This window comes from Microcaecilia unicolor, chromosome 3 (genome assembly GCF_901765095.1).
Source record: "Microcaecilia unicolor chromosome 3, aMicUni1.1, whole genome shotgun sequence".
Taxonomy (NCBI): Eukaryota; Metazoa; Chordata; class Amphibia; order Gymnophiona; family Siphonopidae; genus Microcaecilia; species Microcaecilia unicolor.
This window is the reverse complement of record NC_044033.1, coordinates 235,415,386-235,441,473: the sequence shown is the minus strand read 5'-3', so window position 1 is coordinate 235,441,473 and position 26,088 is coordinate 235,415,386. Positions and strand designations below refer to the sequence as shown.

The window sequence follows — 26,088 nt, the reverse complement described above, 5'->3', positions numbered from 1 at the left end:
ACACTTCAGGCTGCCATGAAAATATTTTCAGGAATGGAAACCTGGATCCCTAATTATAAATGTGAATCATCTGGCACACTGGCTGCAATCATTGAAGGTCTTCCAGTGGAGGAATCAATTCATATATACAATATATTCAGTATATACCACTACCCACAGGTGAGGGGGATTGTTAATATTATTTTATACAATATTGCATAACCCAACCTTATGGAACATGATCCTCTGTCAAATTATTCCAAAATTATTATCTATGGACCAATTACATTGTTTAGGGATCTGCATTGGCTACCAGTTTGTGCATGCATAGGGCTAGATATGATGCCTGAAAAATGTGCACAGTAAAAAACATGTCTAGGCGTATTCTCTAAAATAGACCTAAATTTTATATAATAGGGTTAACTTTCCATGCGGTATATAGAATACAATGAGCACCTCTCCACACAACCAAATTTGGTCGCGTCCAATTAAGCCATGTTTTATTTGGTATAAATCTCAACATCTAAATTAGGTGAAAAGCGGGTGTATTCTATAATAATTTTTATTTATTTACTTATTGCCTTTGTATCCCACATTTTCCCACCTATTGGTAGGTTCAATGTGGCTTACATGTTCCCAGAGAGATGGTTATAGATTCTGGAGTAATTGAATACAGAGTGCTTAGTACAATTGATTAGAGATTATGTGGAGGGGCATAATCAAACGCAAACGCCTATCTCCATGGGCGTCTATGTTCAAAAATGGGTATGTGAAGAGGAAGGACAGACCGTATTTTCGAAAAAAAATGGATGTCTTTTTTTTGTTTCGAAAATACGGTTTGTATGGACCAAATGCCATGGATTTGTTCGTTTCTGAGCTGGGCGGGGTTTTTTGAGCGATAATGGAAACTAAAACCGGCCAGCTCAAAAACGTCCTAATCCGAGCCATTTGGTCGTGGGAGGGGCCAGGATTCATAGTACACTGGCCCCCCTGACATGCCAGGACACCAACTGGGCACCCTAGAGGTCAGTGCGGTGGACTTCAGAAACAGCTCCCACATGCATAGCTCCCTTACCACAGGTGCTGAGCCCCCAACCCCCTCCCCCAAAACCCACTACCCACAAATGTACAACACTACCATAGCTCTTAGGGGTGAAGGGGGCACCTACATGTGGGTACAGTGGGTTTTGGAGGCCTCCCATTTACCAGCACAAGTGTTACAGGTAGGGGGGATGGGCCTGGGTCCGCCTGCCTGAAGTGCACTGCGGTACCCACTAAAAGTGCTCCAGGGACCTGCATACACGCAGGCCTCTAGGACTTGTTGCTGCTGTAGAACCTTGCCACACCAGTTTACACCTGAAGACTAATCTCTCCGAAAACGTCCTTTATTGGAATAAGCACGTTTACTCACAGTTAACTGCAGATCAGAGGTTGTGCCCCACTGGCAAAGAGTCTCCCTGGTACTGAGATTAGCAGTAGGTCAGAGCTGGCAGAATGGTGTACAATGCCCACTTTCAGTAACGTGGGTAACACATGAAAGGGAGCTAAAACTGTGTTACAAAAATGGCCACTACCTCATGGACTACCGGAAACAAAACAGGGCACACTCTGATCCAGTAATCAGAGGGAAAAGCACCATGGGAGTAGAGCCTACCAACTACCAATATCGTGAGCATTTAACACAAGCTAGTGGAATCACGGAGCCCAATACCCTACACCCACCACAATGCATTGCTGATGTGACTCTGCAGTGTGCATAACAGAAAAGGTGTCACACTCACCCGAGAGCCACATCAGAACCAGGGAAAGGCTGTCAGAGGATAGAACACATTCTGCTGTCATGGAGGTGGGTATGGCATTTGAGGCTGGCATACAGGCTGGGAAAAAAGTTTGTAAAGTGGGTTTTTTTTTGGTGGGAGTGGGTTAGTGACCACTGGGGGAGTCAGGGGAGGTGATCCCCGATTCCCTCCGGTGGTCATCTGGTCAGTTGGGGCACTTTTTTGGGTACTTGGACCTGAAAAAAAGGGTCCAAATAAAGTGGACCAAATTCTCGTCAAAAATGCTCTTCTTGGTTCGATTATCAGCTAAAGATGCCATCTCTCCTCGCCGATAACCATGCCCCAGTCCCGCCTTCACCACGCCTGCGACATGCCCCTGTCCACTTTGTTCATTCCTGCGATGGAGTGCAGTTGAAGACGACCAAAATCGGCTTTCAATTATACCGATTTGTTCGCCCACGGGAGAAAGATGCCCATCTCCCGATTTGGGTTGAAATATGGGCGTCTTTCTCTTTCGAAAATAAGCTGGATAGTCTGTGTTTACAGTATGTATGGGATGGATTGGGCAGTAAAAAGGTTTGCATTGTTGTTGTCTGTTTTTGTGAATATTTAGGTTGTGTTTCGATGGTCTGGATGTTTAAGTTGGTTCTGTGTTGATGAACTTCCTTAGGAGGTGGGTCTTTAGGTTTTTTGGAAGTTTAGGTAATTGATCGTGATTATGTGCATAGATTTTCAAAATGCCCATGACCCATCCATTCCACACCCCCTTTTCAACTATGCAACTTGGAATTTATGTGCATCATGTTACAGAATACACTTACCCCTGGATTCTATATAGTGCGCCTAGAGAATTGCGCTGAAATCTATGTGGATTCTATAACAATACATGTAACTTAACAAGCTAATGAGAGCTGATAATAGCAATTAACAAGCAATAATGAGCATTAATTGGCACTGATTAGAATTTAGGCGTTCAACTTGCTAAGCATATTCTGTAACAATATGTGCTAAACTTCTAAAGTGCTCAGGCAAAAAGGGGGCATGGTTATGGGTGGGAAAATGGGCATTTTATGGGTTTCCAAAATTTATGCGCCTAGTTATAGAATATGACCTCGTGAACCTAGATCAACATGCAGGGATTTACACCAAGTTTTCGTTGGTGTAAATGGATGCACGTAGATTTAGGTGCTGAAATATAAACTAAGTATATTCTATAATCGGTGCCTAAATCTAGGCATCGATTATAGAACATGCTTAGTCAGAACTAATTTCTTAGGTGCCAAATATAGAATCTCCTCCTTAGCGAGTTGTGAGCTTAAATTGTAATGCCAATTAGTGCTGATAATTACTTGTTAACATCCAATTAACAGCGCTGATTAGCTTTATATTTATTTATTTATTGCATTTGTATCCCACATTATCCCACCTCTTTGCAGGCTCAATGTGGCTTACAATTCATCATGGATAAACTTATGTTTATGTTTTGATGTTGTTTACAGAAGTTGAGACTCCTGAGGCAGGCGCACTGCATGCCGAAATGCAGGACTGCATCGAGTCTTGATATTACATCTTTTTATAGATTTTATAGATCTCTATGGACTGTATATATTTTTTCACATGAATGTCTAACAAATATCCCTTGCTTGGTACTTCTCTGGTCATTCACCTTTTTGTTCTGTTGTTTCTCCTTGGTTAGTTTTACAGTGCACACATTGCCCCGTCTTTGGCCGTTTTCAAGTCCAAACTTAAAGCCCACCTCTTTACCACTGCTTTTGACTCCTAACCACTACTCACTTGCCCTGTCCTTTTATCCTCCTCTTTATTCCCTTTCCTTTCCCTTACCCTTAATTGTTCTGTCTGTCTACCTGTCTTATCTAGATTGTAAGCTCTTTGAGCAGGGACTGTCTTGTTTGTGTATGGTGTACAGCGCTGCGTATGCCTTGTAGCGCTATAGAAATGATAAGTAGTAGTGATATGGAGCAGCATTGATATCCAAGGCTAATTCTTTGTACTAACAAATATCTACTATATATTTACTTCCAGTGCTTCCTTGGCTCATTAGTTCTTGGTTGTGTTTTATTTCATAGAGAAGGAATTTCCTCTTCTTTTTCTTCTCTCAATAAGGTTGCGGCAGACCTGGATTCACACTGCCTTCTTTTATAAGGTGAGGTGGATCAAGGCAAAGAGGAGGGAATTTTTGGGCAAGTAAAAGAGCCTTCAAGACTTTTGGATAGGTCTCCATAGAGTATTGCTTGGAGACACAAGTACTTTCTCATGAAGCAATTACTACAAAATAATTTACAGGATGGATCCAGACTATATGTGTGACATGATAGATCTCTCCCAACTCAAAACTCAACTTTAACTGCAAAGGATTATCTTATTCTACACTTTCCTAATTACAAAAATATCAAATACAAATCCACTCTAACTTGAGATTTTATTTCTCATTTAGCCACTAAATGGTGGAATTCTATCCCAAGGGAAATACTACAGCTCAATAACTTTCTGACCTTTTGCAAATGATTGAAGGCTTTTATTTTCTATAAGTTCCTTCACTAGATGTTGAAATTGGTTATAGCCAAGATCTTTCTCCTCATTGCTACTTTTTCAGTAATGTTCCTTTAACTCTTACAGTTTTCATAACATGCATTATACATTAATTAGTGCTGTTTATTACTTATGTAAGCTAAATAGAGCTGAATAATTGTATTTGGATAATGTGGGATACAAGTATCAAATAAATAAATAAATTCCACATCTGTAGTCTTCTGTACATCTGTTTGTGGAAGGTGCTCCAAGAACAGATGAAATGTTGTTTCTTGCTGAGGAATGCCTCAGGAGGAACCTAGACCTGCAGAGATTCGTCTGCAAAGTATCTACAAGCTTTCAAGCTCTGAAGAGAGTAGAAAAAGTACCCCTCTGTTGCTTAATGCTGATTGAGTTTCCACCTTTCCATCAGATCTCAACCCAGCTGTAATACCAAGGTGATTTTATCACCTCTCACTTTTAGCCCTCTACCCTTCTGTGCAAAATACTGTTTTAAATATATCAGATTTCAAATGCTGTGGAAAATGGCAAAGATAGTTATGCATTAATTATCTTTTTCTCACCAGATCAGTTTCACTTCTCAGAATCTTTTTATGAGTGACACTGCTAAATTTCCTCATTTTTACCGAACTGTCCCCAGTGAGCTGCACCTCTGTGCTGGAATAGTGAAGTTACTGAAACATTTTGGCTGGAGCTGGATTGGTGTCATTGCATGTTATGAAGATAAGAGCCATAGGGCTATCCAGATCCTGAAAGAAGGGATTGAGCAGAATGGAGGCTGCATTGCATTTGAAGAAATCTTCAATCGTGACAATGTTATGACAACTGATTACTCACAATTTTATGAGAGAATCAATTCATCATCAACTAGTGTGATCATTCTCTATTGTAGTAGGGATTATATCTGGAATATACTTAGGAAAGGAAATTATTATTATACTTTATTAAATAAAAAAGTCTGGATTACCACATATGAGCAGGACTTTATCTCGATTTATCCATTGGGCATGAGTGTGAAGAACAACACCTTGGCATTCACAGCTGCAAAGAAGAATATTCCAAGTTTTTCAAAATTTGTCCGTGAGGTGAATCCTATCCTGCTTCCAAATGATTTATACACTTTGTCATGGTGGATGGACCTGTGTGACAGCCAGTGCCAAAAGAGCATCAGAAGATCTTGTGCCACTAATGAAGCAATATTCCATGCATCACATTGTTACACCAAATACTTGGGGAGCAGCTACAGTGTGTACAATGCTGTGAATGTCCTGGCACACGCTCTGCATGACATGATCACATCTGGTTTTGGAAATGATACTATGTGGAATGGAGAAAGGAGGTTGTTGGATTATTTGCCCTGGAAGGTAAGGTTATTTGTTAGAGAATTGATCACAGCACAGAGGAGGAGAGGAGGAGAAGACAGGGTGCTGTGGATATATTAAGCGGTAAATTCAATAACAGGTACTAGGATTTATGAGTCAGATGTATGTGTAAATGATTAGAATATGGGTGTATATGTGTGTATATACATATATCCGCTATAATCCATCTAAATATGCATATATCTTTAACAGTGCTTAGTTTGCAGGTGGAAATCCACCTCACTGATGTGCTGACTGACCTCTGTCCTTCTTTTTCCTGAGATTTTTAATATTTTTAATCTGCTTTGATCTTTTATTAGCAGTGGCAGCATATCAAGTACAACAATAAAGATAAACATGGGCAGGGTTTTGGCGGGGTCCACAGTTGGGCATGAAACTTAGAGATACTATAAGTTACCCACCAGATTCTATAAAAGTCATCCAAACTTGGATGCGCAAATTTTGGTCCAGATCACAGATTCACGTACAAACTAATTAGTTAATTAGGCAATAACAATCAATTATTGATGTTAACAAGCTCTTAATTAGCATTGATTAGGAGTGGATCTACTCTATGCTGCATGCCTAGATTTCATAGCACGTAACTCCAAAGATGATGTGGTCATAGGACGGGCATGGCTGGGTCAGGGATATTCCCAGAAATTAGGCAAATGTTATAGATTAAGAACGTAAGAATTTAAGAATAGCCATACTGGGTCAGACCAATGGTCCATCTCGCCCAGTATCCTGCTTTCAGCAGTGGCCAATCCAGATCACAAGTACCTTGCAGAAATCCCAATAGTAGCAAGATTCATTCTACGAATCCCAGGGCAAACAGTATCTTCCCTTGTCTGTCTCAATAGTAGTCTATGGACTTTTCTTCCAGGAACTTGCCCAAACCTTTTTTAAACCTAAATATGCAAACTGCTGTTACCATATCCTCTGTGAAAGCATTCCAGAGCTTAACTATTCATTCAGTTAAAAAAATATTTCCTCCTATTTGCTTTAAAAGTATTTCCATGTAACTTCCTTGACTTTCCCCTAGTCTTTGTACTTTTAGAATGAGTGAAAAAAATCGATTAACTTCTACTCGTCTTCATCACTCAAGACTTTGTAGACCTCAATTATATCCCCCCTCAGCCGTCTCTTTTCCAAGCTGAAGAGCCCTAACCTCTTTAGCCTTTCCTCATATGAGAGGACCTCCATCCCTTTTATCATTTTTGTTGCTCTTCTTGGAAACTTTTCTAATTACACTATCACGGGGCTCATTTTCAAATGAGAAAACCATCCAAAAAGTGACATGTCTGCATTTGGATGTTTATCTCACAAAAACGTCCAAATCAGTATTTTTGAAACCTTTTTTAGACGTTTTTCTCTGAAGTCTGTCAGAAGGACATCTAAATCTGAAGGGGCGTGCCAGGGGCATGTTCAAAGTGGGACTTGAACGTTCCTAAGACTTAGACATCTTTCATCCATAATGGAACAAAACAAAAATGTCCAGGACTACAATTTAGATGTTTTGAGCAAGATCTGTTTTTACAATGAATAGCTGCAGTGGGAATTGAACCCACTAACCCAGGATCAAAGTCCACTGCACTAACCACTAGACTACTCCTCCACTCCACACAAAAAAATGCCCTTACTCCCCCCAGTGGTCACTAACCCCCTCCCACCTCCAAAAAATGTGATTAAATATTACTTGCCAGATTCTGATGTTATACTCAGGTCCATTAGAAGAGCATGCAGGTTCCTGGAGTAGTCTAGTGTTGGGTGCAGTGCACTGCAGACAGTTGGACCCAGGCTTCTACCTCCCCGCTACCTGTTACACTTGTGGAGGAAACTGTGAGTCCTCCAAAACCCATCAGAAACCCACTGTATCCACATATTGGTACTCCCTTCACCTGTAAAGGCTATGGTAGTGGTGTACAGTTGGGGGTAGTGGGTTTTGGGTGGGTTTGGGGGGGGGGCTCAGCAGACAAGGTAAGGGAGCAATAGTGAGATGTGTACCTGAGGGCATTTTATAAAGTCCACTACAGTGCCCCCAAGGATGCCCTCTTGCTTTCCTGGGAAGTCACTTTTACACTGTTCTACCTGATGCCAAGCTTATTTTTTAATAACATCTGAGCCTTGTGTCTATTATTTATCAGTAAATTTGGGCTTTGAATGCAGATATATAGATAACAGGAGGTCTCATTATATATATATCTAAATACCAGAGTGCTATTTTTCCATACTTCATAGCAATAGTGTACATTCCCTAATTACCTGTCCTGAAGCTTTTACCTCCTCAGTGCATGTAAATGGTTTCATCCCTGTGTGGATTCTCTGATGCTGTGTGAGGCTTTCTTTCCAACCAAAGCTTTTACCACACTCAGGACATGTAAATGGTTTCACTCCTGTGTGTATTCTCTGATGCATTGTGAGGTTTACCTTCTGACCAAAGTTTTTACCAGACTCTATACATGCAAATGGTTTCTCTCCCATGTGGACTTTCTGATGTGCTTTGAGATTTACATTACAACCAATGCGTTTACCACACTTAGAACATGTGAATGGTTTCACTCTTTTGTAGATTTTCTTGTGTATTTTGTACATTTTGCATTTGGACGTTTTTTTGCTTGAAAATGGACCAAACAATAAAATGTCCAAATCACAAAATGTTTTTCCAAACAGCATTTTCAAAAGGAAAAGATTGACTTTTTTTTAGAAAATGACCTTTCCTGTTCTGATTTTGGACGTTTTACAAAAAAAGTCCAAATTCAGACTTAGATGTCATAGCCAAAAATGCCCCTTGGGCATTTGGCTTGCCCAAAGTCACAATGAGCAGCAGTGGGAATTGAACCCACGTTGCCAGGATCAAAGCCTGCTGCACTAACCATTAAGCCACTCCTCCTCTGTTTTGGATGTTTTGCATTTGGATGTTTTTTGATCGAAAATGGACCAAAAAAAACACAGTCCAAATCACAAGCGTCCATAGTATTTTCGAACACAAAAGATAGACGTCTATCTTTTTTGAAAATGACCTTCTTTCCTGTTCAGAATTTTCGATGTTTTTGTAAAATGTCCAAATTCTGATTTAGACGTTGTATCGAAAATGCCCCTCCACATCTTTTTTGAGATATGGCGACCAGAACTGAGCACAGTTCTCAAAGTGAGTTTGCACCATGGAGTGATACAGAGGCATTATAATATTCTTGGTCTTATCTTGCATCCCTTTCCTAATAATTCCTAGCATCCTGTTTGCTTTTTTGGCTACCAGCACACGCTGAGCAGAAGAATTCGCATATTATTTGTGTGCTTAAATGCAATTAGCTGGGCACAAGCATTTATACCAGCTTTAGGTAGGCATACATGCTTGTGCCCAAAATTAAGCATTGAATGAGCCCCAGTATTCTGTAAAGACCATTCTGTGCAGAGCGCCCTTTACAGAATACGAGCATGAATATTCCGGGGCCTATCTTTGGGCACCATTTACAGAATCTAACCCTATCAGGCTTATTTTCGAAAGAGAAGGACGCCCATCTTTCGACACAAATCGGGAGATGGGCGTCCTTCTCCCAGGGTCACCCAAATTGGCATAATTGAAAGCCAATTTTGGGCGTCCTCAACTGCAGTCCGTCGCGGGGCCGACGAAAGTTCACAGAGGCATGTTGGAGGCGTAGCAAAGGCGGGTCTGGGGCGTGCTTAACACATGGGCATCCTCGGCCCATAATGGAAAAAAGAAGGGTGTCCCTGATGAGCACTTGGCCGATTTTACTTGGTCCATTTTTTCTTGTGACCAAGCCTCAAAAAGGTGCCTGAACTGACCAGATGACCACCGGAGGGAATCGGGCATGACCTCCCCTTACTCCCCCAGTGGTCACTAACCCCCTCCCACCCTAAAAACAAAACTTTAAAAATATTTTTTCCCAGCCTCTATGCCAACCTCAAATGTCATACCCAGCTCCCTGACAGCAGTATGCAGGTCCCTGGAGCAGTTTTGATAGGTGCAGTGCACTTCAGGCAGGCGGACCCAGGCACATCCCCCCCTACCTGTTACATTTGTGGTGGTAAATGTGAGCCCACTGTATCCACATGTAGGTGCCCCCTTCACCCCTTAGGGCTATGGTAGTGTTGTATAGTTGTGGGGAGTGGGTTTTGGGGGGGGGGTTGGGGGGCTCAGCACTGAAGGTAAGGGAGCTATGCACCTGGGAGCAATTTGTGAAGTCCACTGCAGTGCCCCCTAGGGTGCCCGGTTGGTGTCCTGGCATATGAGGGGGACCAGTGCACTATGAATGCTGGCTCTTCCCATGACCAAATGAGTTGGATTTGGTCATTTCTGAGATGGGCGTCCTCGGTTTCCATTATCATCAAAAACCGAGGACGTCCATCTCTAAGGACGACCATCTCTAAGGTCGACCTTAATGTTGAGATTTGGGCGTCCCCGACCGTATTATTGAAACAAAAGATGGACACCCATCTTGTTTCGATAATACGGGTTTCTCCGCCCCTTCACAGGGACGTCCTGCGAGGACGTCCTTAGAAAAACTTGGGCGTCCCATTCAATTATGCCCCTCCACCCATGAATCTTCCACAACTCCCTACAAGCACTTATACCAGCACTATTGTTAACATAAATAGATGCCTACATTCCTTTCTGTGATAGGATCAAACTAGGAGACCTCTTATAGAGTAGCTCTCAAAATCCTCATAGAAGGAGGAGGAGGAGTGGCCTTGGCAGCAGGCTTTGATCCTGGCAACCTGGGTTCAATTCCCACTGCAGCTCCTTGTGCCTTGGGCAAGTCATCTAACCCTCCGTTGCCCCAGGTACAAAAACTGAGATTGTGAACCCTCTAAGGACAGAGAAAATACCTGTATATAATGTTTACAGTGCTGCATATGTCTAGTAGCACTATAGAAATGATTAGTAGTAGCCACAGAACTGATCAGCCATCAACACCTTAAGAATATGTATGTTCTCAAAGGCCAGATATATAGGTAGGGTGACTACTACTACTATTTAACATTTCTAGAGCGCTACTAGGGTTATGCAGCGCTGTACAGTTTAACAAAGAAGGACAGTCCCTGCTCAAAGGAGCTTACAATCTAAGGACGAAATGTCAAGTTGGGGCAGTCTAGATTTTCTGAATAGAGGTATGGTGGTTAGGTGCTGAAGGCGACATTGAAGAGGTGGGCTTTGAGCAAGGATTTGAAGATGGGAAGGGAGGGGGCCTGGCGAATGGGCTCAGGAAGTTTATTCCAAGCATGGGGTGAGGCGAGGCAGAAAGGGCGGAGCCTGGAGTTGGCTGTGATGGAGAAGGGTACTGAAAGGAGGGATTTGTCTTGAGAGCGGAGGTTACGGGTAGGAACGTAGGGGGAGATGAGGGTAGAGATGTAGGGAGGGGCTGCAGATCGAGTGCATTTGTAGGTTAGTAGGAGAAGCTTGAACTGTATGCGGTACCTAATCGGAAGCCAGTGCAGTGACTTGAGGAGAGGGGTGATATGAGTATATTGATCCAGGCGGAAGATAAGACGTTCAGCAGAGTTCTGAATGGACTGAAGGCGGGATAGATGGCTAAGTGGGAGGCCAGTGAGGAGTAGGTTGCAGTAGTCAAGGCGAGAGTAATGAGAGAGTGGATGAGAGTTCGGGTGGTGTGCTCAGACAGGAAAGGGCGAATTTTGCTAATGTTATAGAGGAAGAAGTGACAGGTCTTGGCTATCTGCTGGATATGCGCAGAGAAGGAGAGGGAGGAGTCGAAGATGACTCCGAGGTTGTGGGCAGATGAGACGGGGAGGATGAGGGTGTTATCAACTAAGATAGAGAGTGGAGGGAGAGGAGAAGTGGGTTTGGGTGAGAAGACAATAAGCTTGGTCTTGGCCATGTTCAGTTTCAGGTGGCGGTTGGACATCCATAAGCACATAAGCGCATAAACACTGCCACGCTGGGAAAAGACCAAAGGTCCATCAAGACCAGAACTCTGTCTCCGACAGCGGCCAATCCAGGCCCCAAGAACCTGGCAAAAAAACCCAAAATTTAATAACGATCAATGGACTTTTCCTTCAGAAATCTGTCCAGACCCCCTTTAAACTCAGCAAGGCCAGCTGCCCTCACTACCTTCTCCGGCAATGAGTTCCAGAGTCTAACTATGCGCTGAGTAAAGAAAAACTTTCTCCGATTTGTTTTAAACCTAACACATTCTAATTTCATCTTGTGTCCCCTGGTTCTATTATTGTTAGAAAGCGTAAACAAACGCTTCACATCCAGGCAACAATGTCGGATAAGCAGGCTGATATCTTGGCCTGGGTTTCCGCAGTGATGTCTGGTGTGGAGAGATAAAGCTGGGTGTCGTTGGCATAAAGATGATATTGGAAACTGTGAGATGAGATCAGGGAGCCCAGGAAAGAGGTGTAGATTGAAAAAAGAAGGGGACCAAGGACAGATCCCTGAGGAACTCCAACAGAGAGCGGGATGGGGGTGCAGGAAGAACCATGAGAATGTACTCTGAAGGTACGGTGGGAGAGATAAGAGGAGAACCAGGAGAGGACAGAGTCCTGGAACCCAAATGAGGACAGAGTGGCAAGAAGTAAATTGTGATTGACAGTGTCAAAAGCGGCGGATAGGTCGAGGAGGATGAGGATGGAGTAGTGGCCTTTGCATTTGGCAAGGAACAGGTCATTGCAGACTTTAGATAGTGCCGTTTCTGTTGAGTGTAGGGGGTGAAAGCCAGATTGAAGCGGATCGAGAATGGCGTAAGAGGAGAAAAAATCAAGGTAACGGCTTGGCGCGTTCAAGTATCTTGGCAACAGTGGAAGCAATAGAGACAGCTAGAAGGGGAAGGGTTGGAAGGGGGGGGAAGAGAGAAGATAAAGGATCTGAGCACCTTGGGGGGGGGGGGGGGGGACAAGGAAGGGGAAATGTTGGACACAGAGCAGGGGAAGGGAAGAGAAAGATAAAGCGAAGATAATTACCTGTAGCAGGTATTCTCCAAGGACAGCAGGCTGATTATTCTCACATGTGGGTCGACGTCCGCATCAGCCCAGGAATCGGCATTTTGCAAGCAAAATATAAAAAAAGTTTTGCCAGAGTCTTCTGGCGCGCAAACCACGCACACAGCGCATGTGTGGACTGATTTCCTGCCCGTCACGTGAGCGCGTTCCCTCAGTTAAATCAAAAAGCATAAAAAGAAGCAAATAACAGCTCCAAAGGGAAGGTGGGCGGGTTTGTGAGAACATTCAGCCTGCTGTCCTCGGAGAATACCTGCTACAGGTAAGTATCTTCGCTTTCTCCGAGGACAAGCAGGCTGCTTGTTCTCACATGTGGGGTATCCCAAGCAACCAGGCTCACTCAAAACAATGAACATTGGTTAATAGGGCCTTGCAATGGCGAGGGCATAACATAGATTGACCTGAAACCATAAACAACTAACTGAGAATACAGCCTGGAACAGAACAAAAATGGGTCTAGGGGGCTGGAGTTGGATTCTAAACCGCGAACAGATTCTGCAGCACTGACTGCCCAAACTGACTGTCACATTGGGTATCCTGCTGAAGGCAGTAGTGAGATGTGAATGTGTGGACTGATGACCACGTTACAGCCTTGCAAATCTCTTCAATGGAGGCTGACTTTAAGTGAGCCACTGACACAGCCATGGCTCTAACATTATGAGCCATCACATGGCCCTCTAGAGTCAGCCCAGCTTGGGCATAAGTGAAGGAAATGCAATCTACTAGCCAATTGGAGACTGTGTGTTTTCCGACAGCAACTCCCCACCTGTTGGGATCAAAGGATACAAATAACTGGGCAGACTGTGAAGGGCTTTGTCCGCTCCACTTAAAAGGCCAATGCTCTCTTGTAGTCCAAGGTATGCAAACTGCTTTCACCAGGGCGGGTATGAGGACGGGGAAAGAATGTTGGCACGACAATTGACTGGTTCAGATGGAACTCCGACACCACCTTCGGCAGGAACTTAGTGTGCGTGCAGAGGACTACTCTGTTGTGATGGAACTTGATATAAGGTGCATGCACTACCAAGGCCTGAAGCTCACTGACTCTACGAGCTGAAGTAACAGTCACCAAGAAAATGACCTTCCAGGTCAAGTACTTCAGATGGCAGGAATTCAGTGGCTCAAAAGGAGCTTTCATCAGCTGGTGAGAACGACGTTGAGATCCCATGACACTGGTGGAGGTTTGACAGGGGGCTTTAACAAAAGCAAACCTCTCATGAAGCAAACAACTAAAGGCTGTCCAGAGACAGGCTTACCCTCTACACGGCAATGAGAGCCGCCGGCAGACAAGGCTGCGGGGGCAGAATCTGTCGAGGCTCAGAAACAGGTTCCGGGCTGCCAGAATACCGACGCATTGTCACTTCCTGAATAGAAAGGGAGCGATCCTCTCGGCACAGTGTGTCGAAGGAGAACGATGACTGTGCTTCTTCACCTTTGCTTGACGCCCGTCGAGACTCCTCAGTACCGATGAGGAGGACGCGGAATCCTCACACCTCCTCGGTACTGGGGGGCCTGCAAAACAGGAGGCCTCGAGGCAGGTGGAGACCCTCTCGATGCCTCACTGCTCCCAGCGTGAATTGGTCTTTCAGCAGCCATTACCTCCGCTCCCGACGTCGATGCTTCACTAGATGTCGATGTCGACGCTGATGACCTCGGTACCAATGTCGATGTCAATGTCGAAGGACGGACCGAGCCCCAAAAAGCTCTTCTCGTTGGGCTTCTTGAGACGCTTGGGTCAGTTTCTTCATATGAAGAAACAGACTACAAGCGGCTGGGCTATGGTCGGGCCCAAGGCACTGGATACACCAGGCATGGGTATCGGTACCTGAGATGGTCCGGTTGCACCGAGTACAACGTCTGAAGCCGCTGGGTGTCTTCGATGACATGGAAGGAAAAACAGCTCTGGTGATATCAAAAGACACGATTGTGCCTGTTAAAAGAAAAAAGGGCACAAAAAATAAGGGAATAACCCGGCCGCGTCAAAAAACAAAGGAAACTTTAAAAAGTGAAGATATCTAAAAGACACTACGTTTTTTTTTTTTTGTGAAAACTGACAGAAGTGAAATAAAAAAATAAAATAAAGAACAAATAGCGAAAAATTCACGAAGACTCTTTTCCTGGACCTGAGAGGAACGGAGATAAAAACCTACCGCACCTCAATGTGGAAAAAAGAAAACTGGGAACGCGCTCCCGTGACGGGCGGGAAATCAGTCCGTGCATGCACGGTGCATGCTGCATGCACGCCAGAAGACTCTGGCAAAACTTTTTTTATATTTTGCTTGCAAAATGTCGATTCCTGGGCCGACGCGGACGTTGACTCACATGTGAGAACAAGCAGCCTGCTTGTCCTCGGAGAAATGCTGGATATGAATCAGAGGGGAGGGGAAGAAAAGGGGACCTATTGGATTATGGTGGAATAAAGATAGGAAGATGCTAAGCTGTAGGGAAAAGTGAAGAAAAGAAGCTTAAATTCAGGACATTGTGGTGGTGGTGGGGGGGGGGAGACAGAGAAAAAGGGGAAGCTTGTGAGACACTGGGTGAGGAGAGAAAGAGATGAATAGGAGGCTTGGGGGTAAGGAAATGGAAAGCTGTAGAGCGATGTAGTAGTGTTGATCGATCTAGTTAGTAAAAGAGAGAAATTGAGGACTAAACAGTGGGAAGGAGGGGTGAAATCTGAGTGGATAGAGAAGCAGAAAAATAAATTGAAAAAAGCTGAAATTGAAAGATGGATGTAGGATAGGAAGTGAAGACAGGAGGAGAGAAAAGGTATGACAAATGGATAGGATTTTCTAGGAATAGAAAACAGGAAAACAAAGTCTGGGGCTGAGATGATTAGAAAAGTAAAATGTGCAGACAAAATAGTAGAAATATGATTGGAATATGTCGGTTTATGGAACCTACATCTGCTGTATTCACATTTTTCACATTACAAGGGGAAATGCATCACTGTTTAAATTTCTCTGATGTTTGAACTCAGTATGTAAATGACTGATATTTTTCTTGGCATTCACAAACAGAAGGCAAATTGCTCCACTTGAAGGAAAAGTGCCAAACTTGAAACAGTAAAGCAAAGGAAAGCAACCTCTTGCAGATGGTGTCCAAACAAAGTCTTTATTAAAAAGTTCTTCTAAAACAGTTGGGGAGACCCGACACGACTCGTGTTTCGGCCTAAAACGACCTGCATCAGGGGTATAAAAAGTTTAAAAATTATACAAAAGAATCAAAAAAATGAACCATAAACATAGGTGTATACAAAACACATGTGAATAAACCATGTCAAATTAACTTAAGAACATCACGTTATAAAATAAAACCACAACATAAAAAATGACCATGTCAATGAATTCAAAAACGTTTACATGCCATCATTTATATATGTAAAATCATGTAGTACATATCCCACTCGGTAAGATTATACAAAAAAGTGATAGAATATAGTAACGTTAAAAAAATATAGATATAGAAATAAAAATATAAAAACTTTGAATGCACGGTGCACAAAAGAAAAGAAAATATAGTTGCATATGTCAAAGCACATGGAGAAATACCAACATATGTAGATAAAAAAACAATGTTGTCGTGCGGTGATATTTTTCTTGTGTAAATTCTGTACAGACGTTTATCTAGGGAGACGGAAATTCTCAAAGTTATATGTGCAATTAATTATTACCTGTGTAAATGGGCCATTTGGAAATTGTCTTATTGCATACACCTAATATTTTTTATGCACATCCTCGGCATGCATAATTCAACAACATTTGACAGAGGCATTCTGAGGCCCAGAGTTAGGATGGGATTTGAAACAAGGCATGTATTTCTCTCCTTTCTAAAGTAGCCATTTTGTTTTAGATGGAAGAGAACCTATAGGAAAAGCAGCTGCAAACATCTGTGGATATTTTTTAATTTGGTGAATTTTAAAGCTAATGTCTGCAGGTAGGAAAAAATCCACAGACTTTGCAGCTATGCAGTCAGTATGAAAATTATTCTCCAGAATCACTTTAAAAAGGGACATTGCCATAGGCGGTCGGTGGCCCAACTGTTTGGGGAGGCTAAAGGGGGCGGGGTTAGGGTTGGGGCCAGGGGTGGAGCTTAAATCCATAATTGTCTGATAACACACAGAAAAAAAATAAATAAAAATAAAAGTCACAATTAATACCTTTTATTAAATTTAGATATTAGATATGTATCATATGTCAAAGAATAAAGTGGTTGCTCAAAGCATATTCTAAGCACAATTGCTCAACTGCAAAACACTATGCACAACTTTGTGCAAAAACACACTCAGAACCTTACTGTACCATAAATATTACACTGGGCAGAACCTAATACACCAATATACCACCCATACGGAAAATGCAGACCGTCAACAATATGAAACAAGGGATCATATCATCACAATTCTCATGTAGAGCCACAAAACACCCTAATTCATGTTTAATGTGGGATAAAATGCCATAAATAAGTAAATAAATATAAACTTTTAATGTTGAGCACCTGATTCTCAAAGTGGACATATTCCAAACACTATAATGAAAATAAAATGATCTTTTCTACCTTTGTTGTCTGGTTGTCCGATTCTGCTGCTATCTGTTCTCAGTGCAGGTCAGGAAGTCATCCTCGTTAAATTTCTCCCTGGCAACCCAGCCAACCCCCCCCCCCCCCTCCCCCTGCTCTCCCAGCAGTAAGGTAAGCAAACCATAAACCAATTTCTACAATTGGTTACACAAGGCTAGAGGGCTTTCACTGTAGCTCCTGCTGTGAGGATGGAGGTAAATCAACAATTTAAACCTCTCAGAGCACAGCAGGGGAGGCTTAGCCTGTCCAAGCCTCTTATACCAGGCACCTATGGACATTGCTTTGCTTTTATATATGCTTGAAATTACATGGGTAACCTGGAACTATTGAACATTTACCCTTCATTCGTTAGCTACATCATTACCTGAAGAGTGTCCGCTTCAAGAATGGTGTTGGTGAAGAGATTTCTTTTGATGAGAATGGAGACCTCATCATTGGATACAATATCATAAATATTGTCTATCTACCCAATGGAACACAGAGGAATGAAATTGTCGGTAGTTATAACCCCTACGCTCCTCCTGGACAGGATTTCACCATTGATGAGAAGGTGATCGTATGGGAGAGTGATTTCACCCAGGTCAGAATTAAGTAACACTAGAGCATGATGAATGTGCTGAGTCTTGTTACAATGAGTTAGAGTTACAATGTGATTGGCTGACGTCAGTATTCAAAAGTTTGTCCAGGTAACTTCCTGAGTTCTATATACAAATCTTTACTTTTGAAATTCTATATCCTCTGCTCAGTTAAATTTTGCTCGGCCAACATATTGTCTGGGCAAATTGTACCCATTGCCAAATAGACTGAGGGCACATAGTTATCATTGTCAGCTACTGTTCAGTCATGTTATGCTATTTTAGCTCAGGTCTCAATTTATGCAATGAGTCCTAGTTACTAATAACTGAGGTTAACAGTAAAATAACACATCTTAACAGGATCCCTTGTTGATAACTTTCCCCTTTAAGAATAAAGAAATGTTTCTAGAAATGTAAATCATTGTCATGTGTAATAAAAGTGAGCTAAGTATAGGATAATGAAGCCATTGTGACATCACTGATGAGGTTGGCTCTTATTGGTGGAATGAGGCATTATGACATCACAATGTCAGCTCTGAAACTCTTCATACTAAGGAGGGGAAGTTATTAACATGGGCTACCATTAAGATGGATTATTTTACCACTAACTCATGCTGTTTTAGCACAGGTCCCATTTTATGCAATGAGATGTGGAGGGGCATAATCAAACGGCGCCAGCTAAATAGATGGCCGGCCATCTATATAGCTGGTGCCGAAAAGCGGTGGCAGAACCGTACTATCCATTCATTGTGTACAGACAAAATTTATGAACACTGCATTATAAAAATAACATCTAAACCTCAAATAAACCTATTTAGCTTGTTTTCTCAATCCTCAGACTCCTCCACAGTCCAGATGCAGCCCAGGCTGCCCTCTTGGTTACAGGAAATTAACCAGGGAAGGAGATCCCATCTGCTGCTATGACTGTATTCCTTGTCCAGAGGGAGAGATCTCCAACCAAACTGGTAAGTGATATCCTGGAACTTGTGGACTGCGCATGGCTATAGATTATTTTTATTTTAAGGAATTTACAAATTAATTCAAGAACGGTTCTTGAAACAGAAAAGATGACAATTATCAAAGCAAGTTCTATCACAAATACTCAATGTAACTTATCAGTTTACTCATCTACAGTCCACAATGAGAGAGGCAATTCACAATATTAGTGGAAATAGTAAAGAGAATTCTACCAATAAAGATTAGAAGGCTTGAAGAGAGATTCCAGGACTATTACTACTAATTACGGAGTTGAAGGAATTACAACTCTTGGATGTGACGCAGGTGTCACAGCTGTCTTAGATTCTAAGAAGGAACTTAATTGTTCAGGATCAAAAAATGCATATTTAACTGAGTTTAGCTTTAATACACATTTACAAGGGAAATTTAACCAAAAAAGAGCGCCCAATTGTAAAACTTTTGGGCGTAATTTAAGAAATTCAGAAAAAGCTGTTCCCTATGGAGGAAAAATTGCTTCAATATCCAGTCTCTATCAGGCTGTAATATGAATGTCACTATTAACGTTGCTGCTGTTAAACCCACATTATCATCTTCAAGTGTTTGAGTTATATTCAAGTCCAAAGTCTCAAAGGGCACTTCAGTCCCTACATCTTGTTCGGATTCCTTTTTTACATAAGGTAACAAATAATTAATTTTTGAAATTGGAGGATATGCATGGTCTAGAATCTTCAGAATTTCAGTTAAGTATTTTTTAAAAGTTATAAGAGGAGCAATTGAAACCTGTTTTGGAAACTTTATTAATCTCAGTGTGTTAGAACGCTGTTGATTTTCCAGGGTTTCAATCTTATTCTGAAGATACTTATTCTCTTTTATCAAGTTTACTTGAATTTGTTGACAAGTTTGTATGTTTTTAGAATTATTCCCAATCTCTTTGTCCATTGTGGATATCTTTTCTTTTAATTTAGGTATTTTTTTCCGATAGAATTTGAGATTGCTGAGTTAAGGGAATAAGCTTTTGTGAAAAAGAGGTTTCTAAGCCCATTACAGCCTCCCAAATAGTGTCTATAGTAATTGTAACTGTTTTTTGGGGGGGCAAGAAAGGCTTACTTAAGAAGCCAAACTCAGCAACAGGTTCCTTTGACGGCTGTGTCTCTCTCGTTGCACTATTTTTATTAAGAGCACTCTCTCCACTGTGACCTGCAGTTTGTGCGGAAATGCCTGGCGTTGTATTACTCGAGTTGGAGCCCGCGCCAGAGGCCCTGTTGCCTCTTGGGGACTAAGGGTTTCCTGGTCCCTTCTTGATGCGCCCGCCGGCATAGGAGGAGGAATCCGTACCTCGGGACTGAACAATAACTCTGCTTCAGGCTGGGGGTGCGGCATACCTCTCCCCGCGCTTTCCAGCAGCAAAGACATGGATCCCAGTGTTGTTCCTGGGCTAAAGAAACGATCCAACGCCCCCACCATTGGCGAGACAAGCGCCGCGGAGCTAGCGTGTTGTCTGCCCCTCCTCTTAGGTATACGGAAGAAGGAAAATCTTCAATTCTCCAGGAAGGCAGAGGTCAGTTTAGGAGCGACTTCTCTCTACTCCCTTCAGGCTGCCATCTTGCCTGCTATAGATTATTCATGATGGTTCATCTCTGGGAAATTAGGCAGGAGAGAAAATCTGTAGAAACTCTGAATAATCTAGTTTGGTTGGCATTATTTTTCTTTGGAGAATGAGAGAAAAATGTATAAAATGTATGGCCTCTAGCCTAAAAGAAGCCTCACTAGATGTTGGATTCTGTCAACACCAGAATGGACAGAGTTTAAAATTACAAGGGGATACATAGTTTAGGAGGGCATATAGGTGATATTTTATAAATACAACATGGACCCCTTTGTGTATTTATAAAATAATAGAATTAAGAGACAATATCTGTGTCTCACACGTTTCCAAGTTTATTCAAGTCTTGATATCCCACCCATCGTGAGAACATCTGAGCGGTTTACATATATTAAAAAGAGATAATTCTCAGAGAGAGAGAGAGAAATGTTAAGGGAAAGTGGATATGTAGCTAACAAAGGGACAGTAAAAGAAGAAAAGATCTACAATTTTCGATAGGAAAGATATAGGAGTTAGTAGAGAAGGAGACAGGAAATAAAAAAGGATGAATTATGTGTTGGAGTGTCAGCCAGGCACACTTTTCTATATGTTGTTTACAAGCTATACCACTGACAAACACAAGATATGTGCGGCTTTTGACATATTACAAAATTCTAGGAGTTGGATTATTTATTATATGTGGTTCACTGTAGCAGCTATTATCTAAGCTACAGTACGATTTTGCACTAATCGTGTGCTAGTTGCCAAAATTGACATGTGAAAACTGAAAAACCTCTGGTTTTTAAATTCATCTTAATTTAGGAGGTTAAAAGTTTGCAAATAAAGGGCTCTGCTTACCAAGGTGCGTTAGCATTTTTAGCGCATGCACAAAATTAGCATGCGCTGTGTAGCTGCCGACAATATTTCTATTCCACAGCTTAGTAAACGGGGCCCAAAGTTAGGCTTGAAATTCTTTTGCTTAGATTTTCAAACGACATACCATTGCATTTAGGTACAATATGAAAAGTACCCTTTTTCGATATAATTCCTATCAATTTTTATAAAAGGACCATCAGAAGGTGGCTACAGTCGTAGCATTCAGTTGCATCTTTTGACTCCAATGTTCTCACCCATTTTCTTCATCAGTCAAAGTATTTTTTTCAAAACATTTTGTTAAGCAGATAGCTTCTTTTTTTTCTTTTTTAAATATTCTTATTATCCCATCACATTTATAATATCTTAAAATAAGTACTCATCTCAAATGTATTGTTCTTTTTAGGAGCTTAATATCCAATCTAGTCATTCAATCCATCAACCTCATCCGACATAGCGCTACGTTTTGCTAATCCAACTGCATCAGGGAATTCGGGGTTATGATTAGCTGTTTTTTCCCGGCACCATTCCTTCTGTCAACATTAGAAAAGCTAATCATTAACCTTGAATTCCCTGATGCAGCTGGACTAGCGAAATGTAGCGCTATGTCGGATGGGGTTGTTGGATTGAATGACTGGATTGGATATCAAGGGCTCCTGTTACTAAGTGGCAGTAAGCCCAATGCAGACTTACCACTCGCTGTACAGGAAGTACCACTGGGCTACTGCAGCAGCCCAGTAGTAGTTCCCACCCCTAGTGCACCGTCATTTCCAGAGCTACAAAAATTCATTCATTGTAGTGTACCCAGTGGTAATCGGGGAGTGCCGCACGCTACCCAGTTACTGCTGGGTTAACTTGGGAGCCCTTACTGCTACCTCAATGGGTGGTGTTAAGGTCTTCCCACGAAATAGCCATACGGCAAGTGATTTAGTTGCCGCACGGTCATTTCCTGTAGGAAGGCAAGACTTCCCTTTTACCAGCTGCAGTAAAGGGAGGCCTCGGCATGCGTGTAAAACACGTACTAATGCCAGCACTGGCCCACTTTTGCTACAGCTTGGTAAAAAGGGGACCTAAGCTTCTAAAAAAGAACAATATATTTGAAATAAATACTTCTTTGAAGATATTATAAATGTGATGGGATTAATACAACAATTAAAAAAAGGAAAAAAAAAGAAGCTATCAGCTTAACAAAATGTTTTTAAAAAATACTTTGGACTGATGAAGTAAATGGGTGAGAACATTGCAGTCAAGAGATGCAACTGAATGTCGAGACTCTAGCCACCTTCTGATGGTCCTTTTATAAAATTTATAGGAATTATATCGTAAAAGAGTAGTCTTCATATAATGTTTGATATATTTGGAGTCCCTTGTTAAAGTATATTTTTCTACACCAATTAGTAATATATTGCACTTAGGTGTTATTATATAGAACAAGGTTGTCCAACCTCGGTCCTCTAGGACTGCAATCCAGTCTGGTTTTCAGGATTTCCCCAATGAATATGTATGAAATCTATTTGTACTCTCCCCTACCTTCATTGTATGCAAATAGATCTCATGCATATCCAATGGGGAAATCATGACAACCCGGTCTGGTGAGGGTCGAGGTTGGACACCCCTGAATATAGAATAAAAATTAGCATTTGCATGTATGCCAGTATTCTATTAACTAGGTTTTTTTGGGGTTTTTTTTTTACATTTTGTACCCTGCGCTTTCCCACTCATGACAGGCTCAATGCAGCTTACATGGGGCAATGGAGGGTTAAGTGACTTGCCCAGAGTCACAAGGAGCTGCCTGTGCCTGAAGTGAGAATTGAACTCAGTTCCTCAGGACCAAAGTCCACCACCCTAACCACTAGGCTACTTCCTCTTATAACATCATCCTCTACATGCATGAATTCACATGCACTAAAAAAGTAGTTCTATGAAAACGCTGCTAATTTGTACACTTGCATTATATGAGTATGGGACAGATTCAGTAAATTCCACCAAAGAGTAGGTGCCAGGAAAAATTCATGCTCGGTGCTATTCTAAGGTCACTCCGGGCTGAGCAGTCTTTAGAGAATAGTGCTTAGTGCATATTCTGATACCCCAACTTTGGGCATGAGGACTTACACCAACAGAAACCTGGTATAGCTTCAGTTGCACAACTTGAGTGCGCAACCTGCGTATAATTCTTTGGTATGCCCCTGACCCACCCATGCCCTTCCCACAGACATTCTCCCTTTTGGGTTGCACAAGAGGATTTGGGTGCAAATATTTATGGCATTGTGCACAACCAGATCCATGCGCAAACCCAAATTAGAGCCAATTAACATCAATAATTGTTTGTTAGCTGCTGATTAAATAATTTATTGGCGTGCAGATATCAGGATTGATCACAATTCGGGGGGCCCAAATTTGGGCACCATTTATAGAATCCAGGGGTAGATGTTTAGAATAACAGCATATATGTGTGTACATACAAGTGTGTAGGCCAAGTGGACACCTACATGCCATTTTGTAAATATCCACAGGTCTTGCATAGCACATATTTCCACAATGGGAATGCATAGGGCAGATCCTGGGCAGAGTGTAGGTGGGGTTCACACTTAACATACATATGTTTATACATATACAGTACTATCAGTTACTTGCTTATGTCCTACATTTAGGGGTGATCATTCGCACTAGCTCTATGACTATCATAGGGGATGCACCTAACTTCTAGGCTCATAATGTATATACCAGGACAATCAGCACCTACATTCCTGTATAGAACATTCTCCCATTGCTTCAACAGAAAATTATCCAGAATATAAGAAAACTACTTTCATTGTCCTAAAAATAATGCTATTCTTCATTCTTAGATGGTGACACCTGTTGGAAGTGCCCAGAAGACCAATGGCCCAATCAAAAAAGAGATGCCTGCATCCCCAAAGTGATAACCTTCCTGTCCTATGAAGAGCCTTTGGGGATAGTGTTGACTTCCATCAGCGTTTTCTTCTTTCTGATCACTGCTGTCATCCTGGGAATCTTTATTAATTACCGAGACACTCCCTTAGTGAGAGCCAACAACCAGGACCTCAGTTACATTCTCCTTACCTCCCTCATGCTCTGCTTTCTCTGCTCATTAATATTCATCGGCTGTCCAAACAAGGTGACCTGCATTCTCAGACAGACTGCTTTTGGGATCAATTTTTCCATTTCTCTCTCCTCTGTATTGGCAAAAACCATCACTGTGGTCACAGCCTTTCATGCCACCAAGCCTGGAAGCAAGCTGAGGAAATGGATGGGTTCCAGGGTCTCAGTTTCTATAGTTCTTTCCTGTTCACTTATTCAAACTGTTCTGTGTCTTGCCTGGTTGTTCACTGCTTCGCCATTCCCATATCTTAATATGCAATCAGAAACTGGAATGATATTAATTGAATGTAATGAAGGATCTATAATTGCATTTTATTGTGTTCTGGGTTATTTGGGAATTCTGGCCAGTCTCAGCTTCATTGTAGCTTTTCTAGCAAGAAATCTACCTGACAGGTTCAATGAAGCCAAGTACATCACCTTCAGCATGTTGGTGTTCTGCAGTGTCTGGATCTCCTTCATCCCAACGTACCTGAGCACCAAGGGCAAGTACATGGTGGCAGTGGAGATATTTGCTATTCTGGCCTCTAGTGCTGGACTCCTAGGCTGTATCTTTATCCCCAAGTGTTACATTATTCTGCTAAAACCTGATAGGAACAGCAGGAAATATCTAACAAAACCTACTGGAGGAAATATTGAAATACATGCTACAGAATAAAGATAAATTGATATGCTATCAGTTTGTCTTTATTTTAATATTCAGTGGAAATTTATTTAGGTATGACCACTGAATATCCAGTCCTCTGCTTAAATGGATAAATTGCATATTTGAACTTATAACTATCATTTGTGAGGTCCTTTTTGATCAGTGGTTCTCAAAGGATTCCTCAGGACGCACCTAGTAAGTCAGCTTTTCAGGATTTCAACAATTAATATGTGTACATCTGATTAGAAATGATATGTCATAGTAGCAGTAGTAATAGAATTTGGATACAGTGTGTAGAGGAGTAGCCTAATGGCTAGTGCAGTGGACTTTGATCCTGGCAACCTGGCTTAAATTCTTACTGCAGCTCCTTGTGACCTTGGGTAAGTCACTTAACCCTCCATTGCCCCAGGTACAAAAAGCTTAGATTGTGAGCCCTCTAGGGACAGAGAAAGTACCTGCATATAATGTGTACAGCGCTGCATATGTCTTGTAGTGCTATAGAAATGAGAAGTAGCAGTACAAATCTTTTTTCAAATCTATCTCATTCATGTTCATTGAGGTTATCCAGAACATCAAATTGACTAGATGCTGCCAATTAAGTAGAGACTATATATTTTTTTTAATGAGGGGCAAAAGTATGCAGTGGAGGATTAAGAACAATTAATAGTACTTTTCGACTACTGCAATGGAATTTACACCGGTTGTAAGGAGCACACCCTTAAGAAACTCCAGACAGCGCAGAACACGGCGGCGAGGCTGCTATTTGGCAAATCTCGATTTGAGGCAGCAACGCCCCTTCGTGAGAAGCTCCACTGGCTCCCAATCAAAGAACGGATTGAATTCAAAGTCTGTGCTCTTACCCACAAGATTGTATACGGGGACGTTCCAGCCTATATGTTCAGCCTGATCGACCTCCCGCCCAGAAATTCCAAGAAGTCGTCCCGCACCTATCTCAATCTCCACTTTCTTAACTGCAGAAACTTAAGATACAAGCTGCTCTTTGCCTCTTCATTTTGCTTCCAGTGTCCCCGTTATTGGAACGCTCTGCCATCAACGTTAAAAGAGACTACCGATCACAGACTATTCAAGAAATCCCTAAAGACCTACCTAT

The 26,088-nt window shown here is 41.9% G+C and overlaps 1 protein-coding gene across 1 annotated transcript; it reads left to right on the top strand.

Annotated features, from left to right (window-relative positions):
• On the top strand, nucleotides 1-24,989 carry LOC115464447 (vomeronasal type-2 receptor 26-like). The gene is made up of 5 exons (XM_030194826.1): nucleotides 1-159; nucleotides 4,874-5,671; nucleotides 17,580-17,807; nucleotides 18,641-18,767; nucleotides 24,061-24,989. Exons 1-5 carry the CDS (start codon nucleotides 16-18, stop codon nucleotides 24,987-24,989), a joined length of 2,226 nt encoding a protein of 741 aa, XP_030050686.1. The 5' UTR covers nucleotides 1-15.
• The last annotated feature ends 1,099 nt before the right edge of the window (nucleotides 24,990-26,088 follow it).

What these genes read in the sequence shown, in the direction of transcription:
- LOC115464447 (XM_030194826.1), top strand. Translation starts at nt 16, where the DNA reads ATGAAAATATTTTCAGGAATGGAAACCTGGATCCCTAATTATAAATGT. An exon ending in TGGATTATTTGCCCTGGAAG is followed by an intron (nt 5,672 to 17,579) that starts GTAAGGTTATTT and finishes TTCATTCGTTAG; the next exon opens with CTACATCATTACCTGAAGAG. An exon ending in GGGAGAGTGATTTCACCCAG is followed by an intron (nt 17,808 to 18,640) that starts GTCAGAATTAAG and finishes CTCAATCCTCAG; the next exon opens with ACTCCTCCACAGTCCAGATG.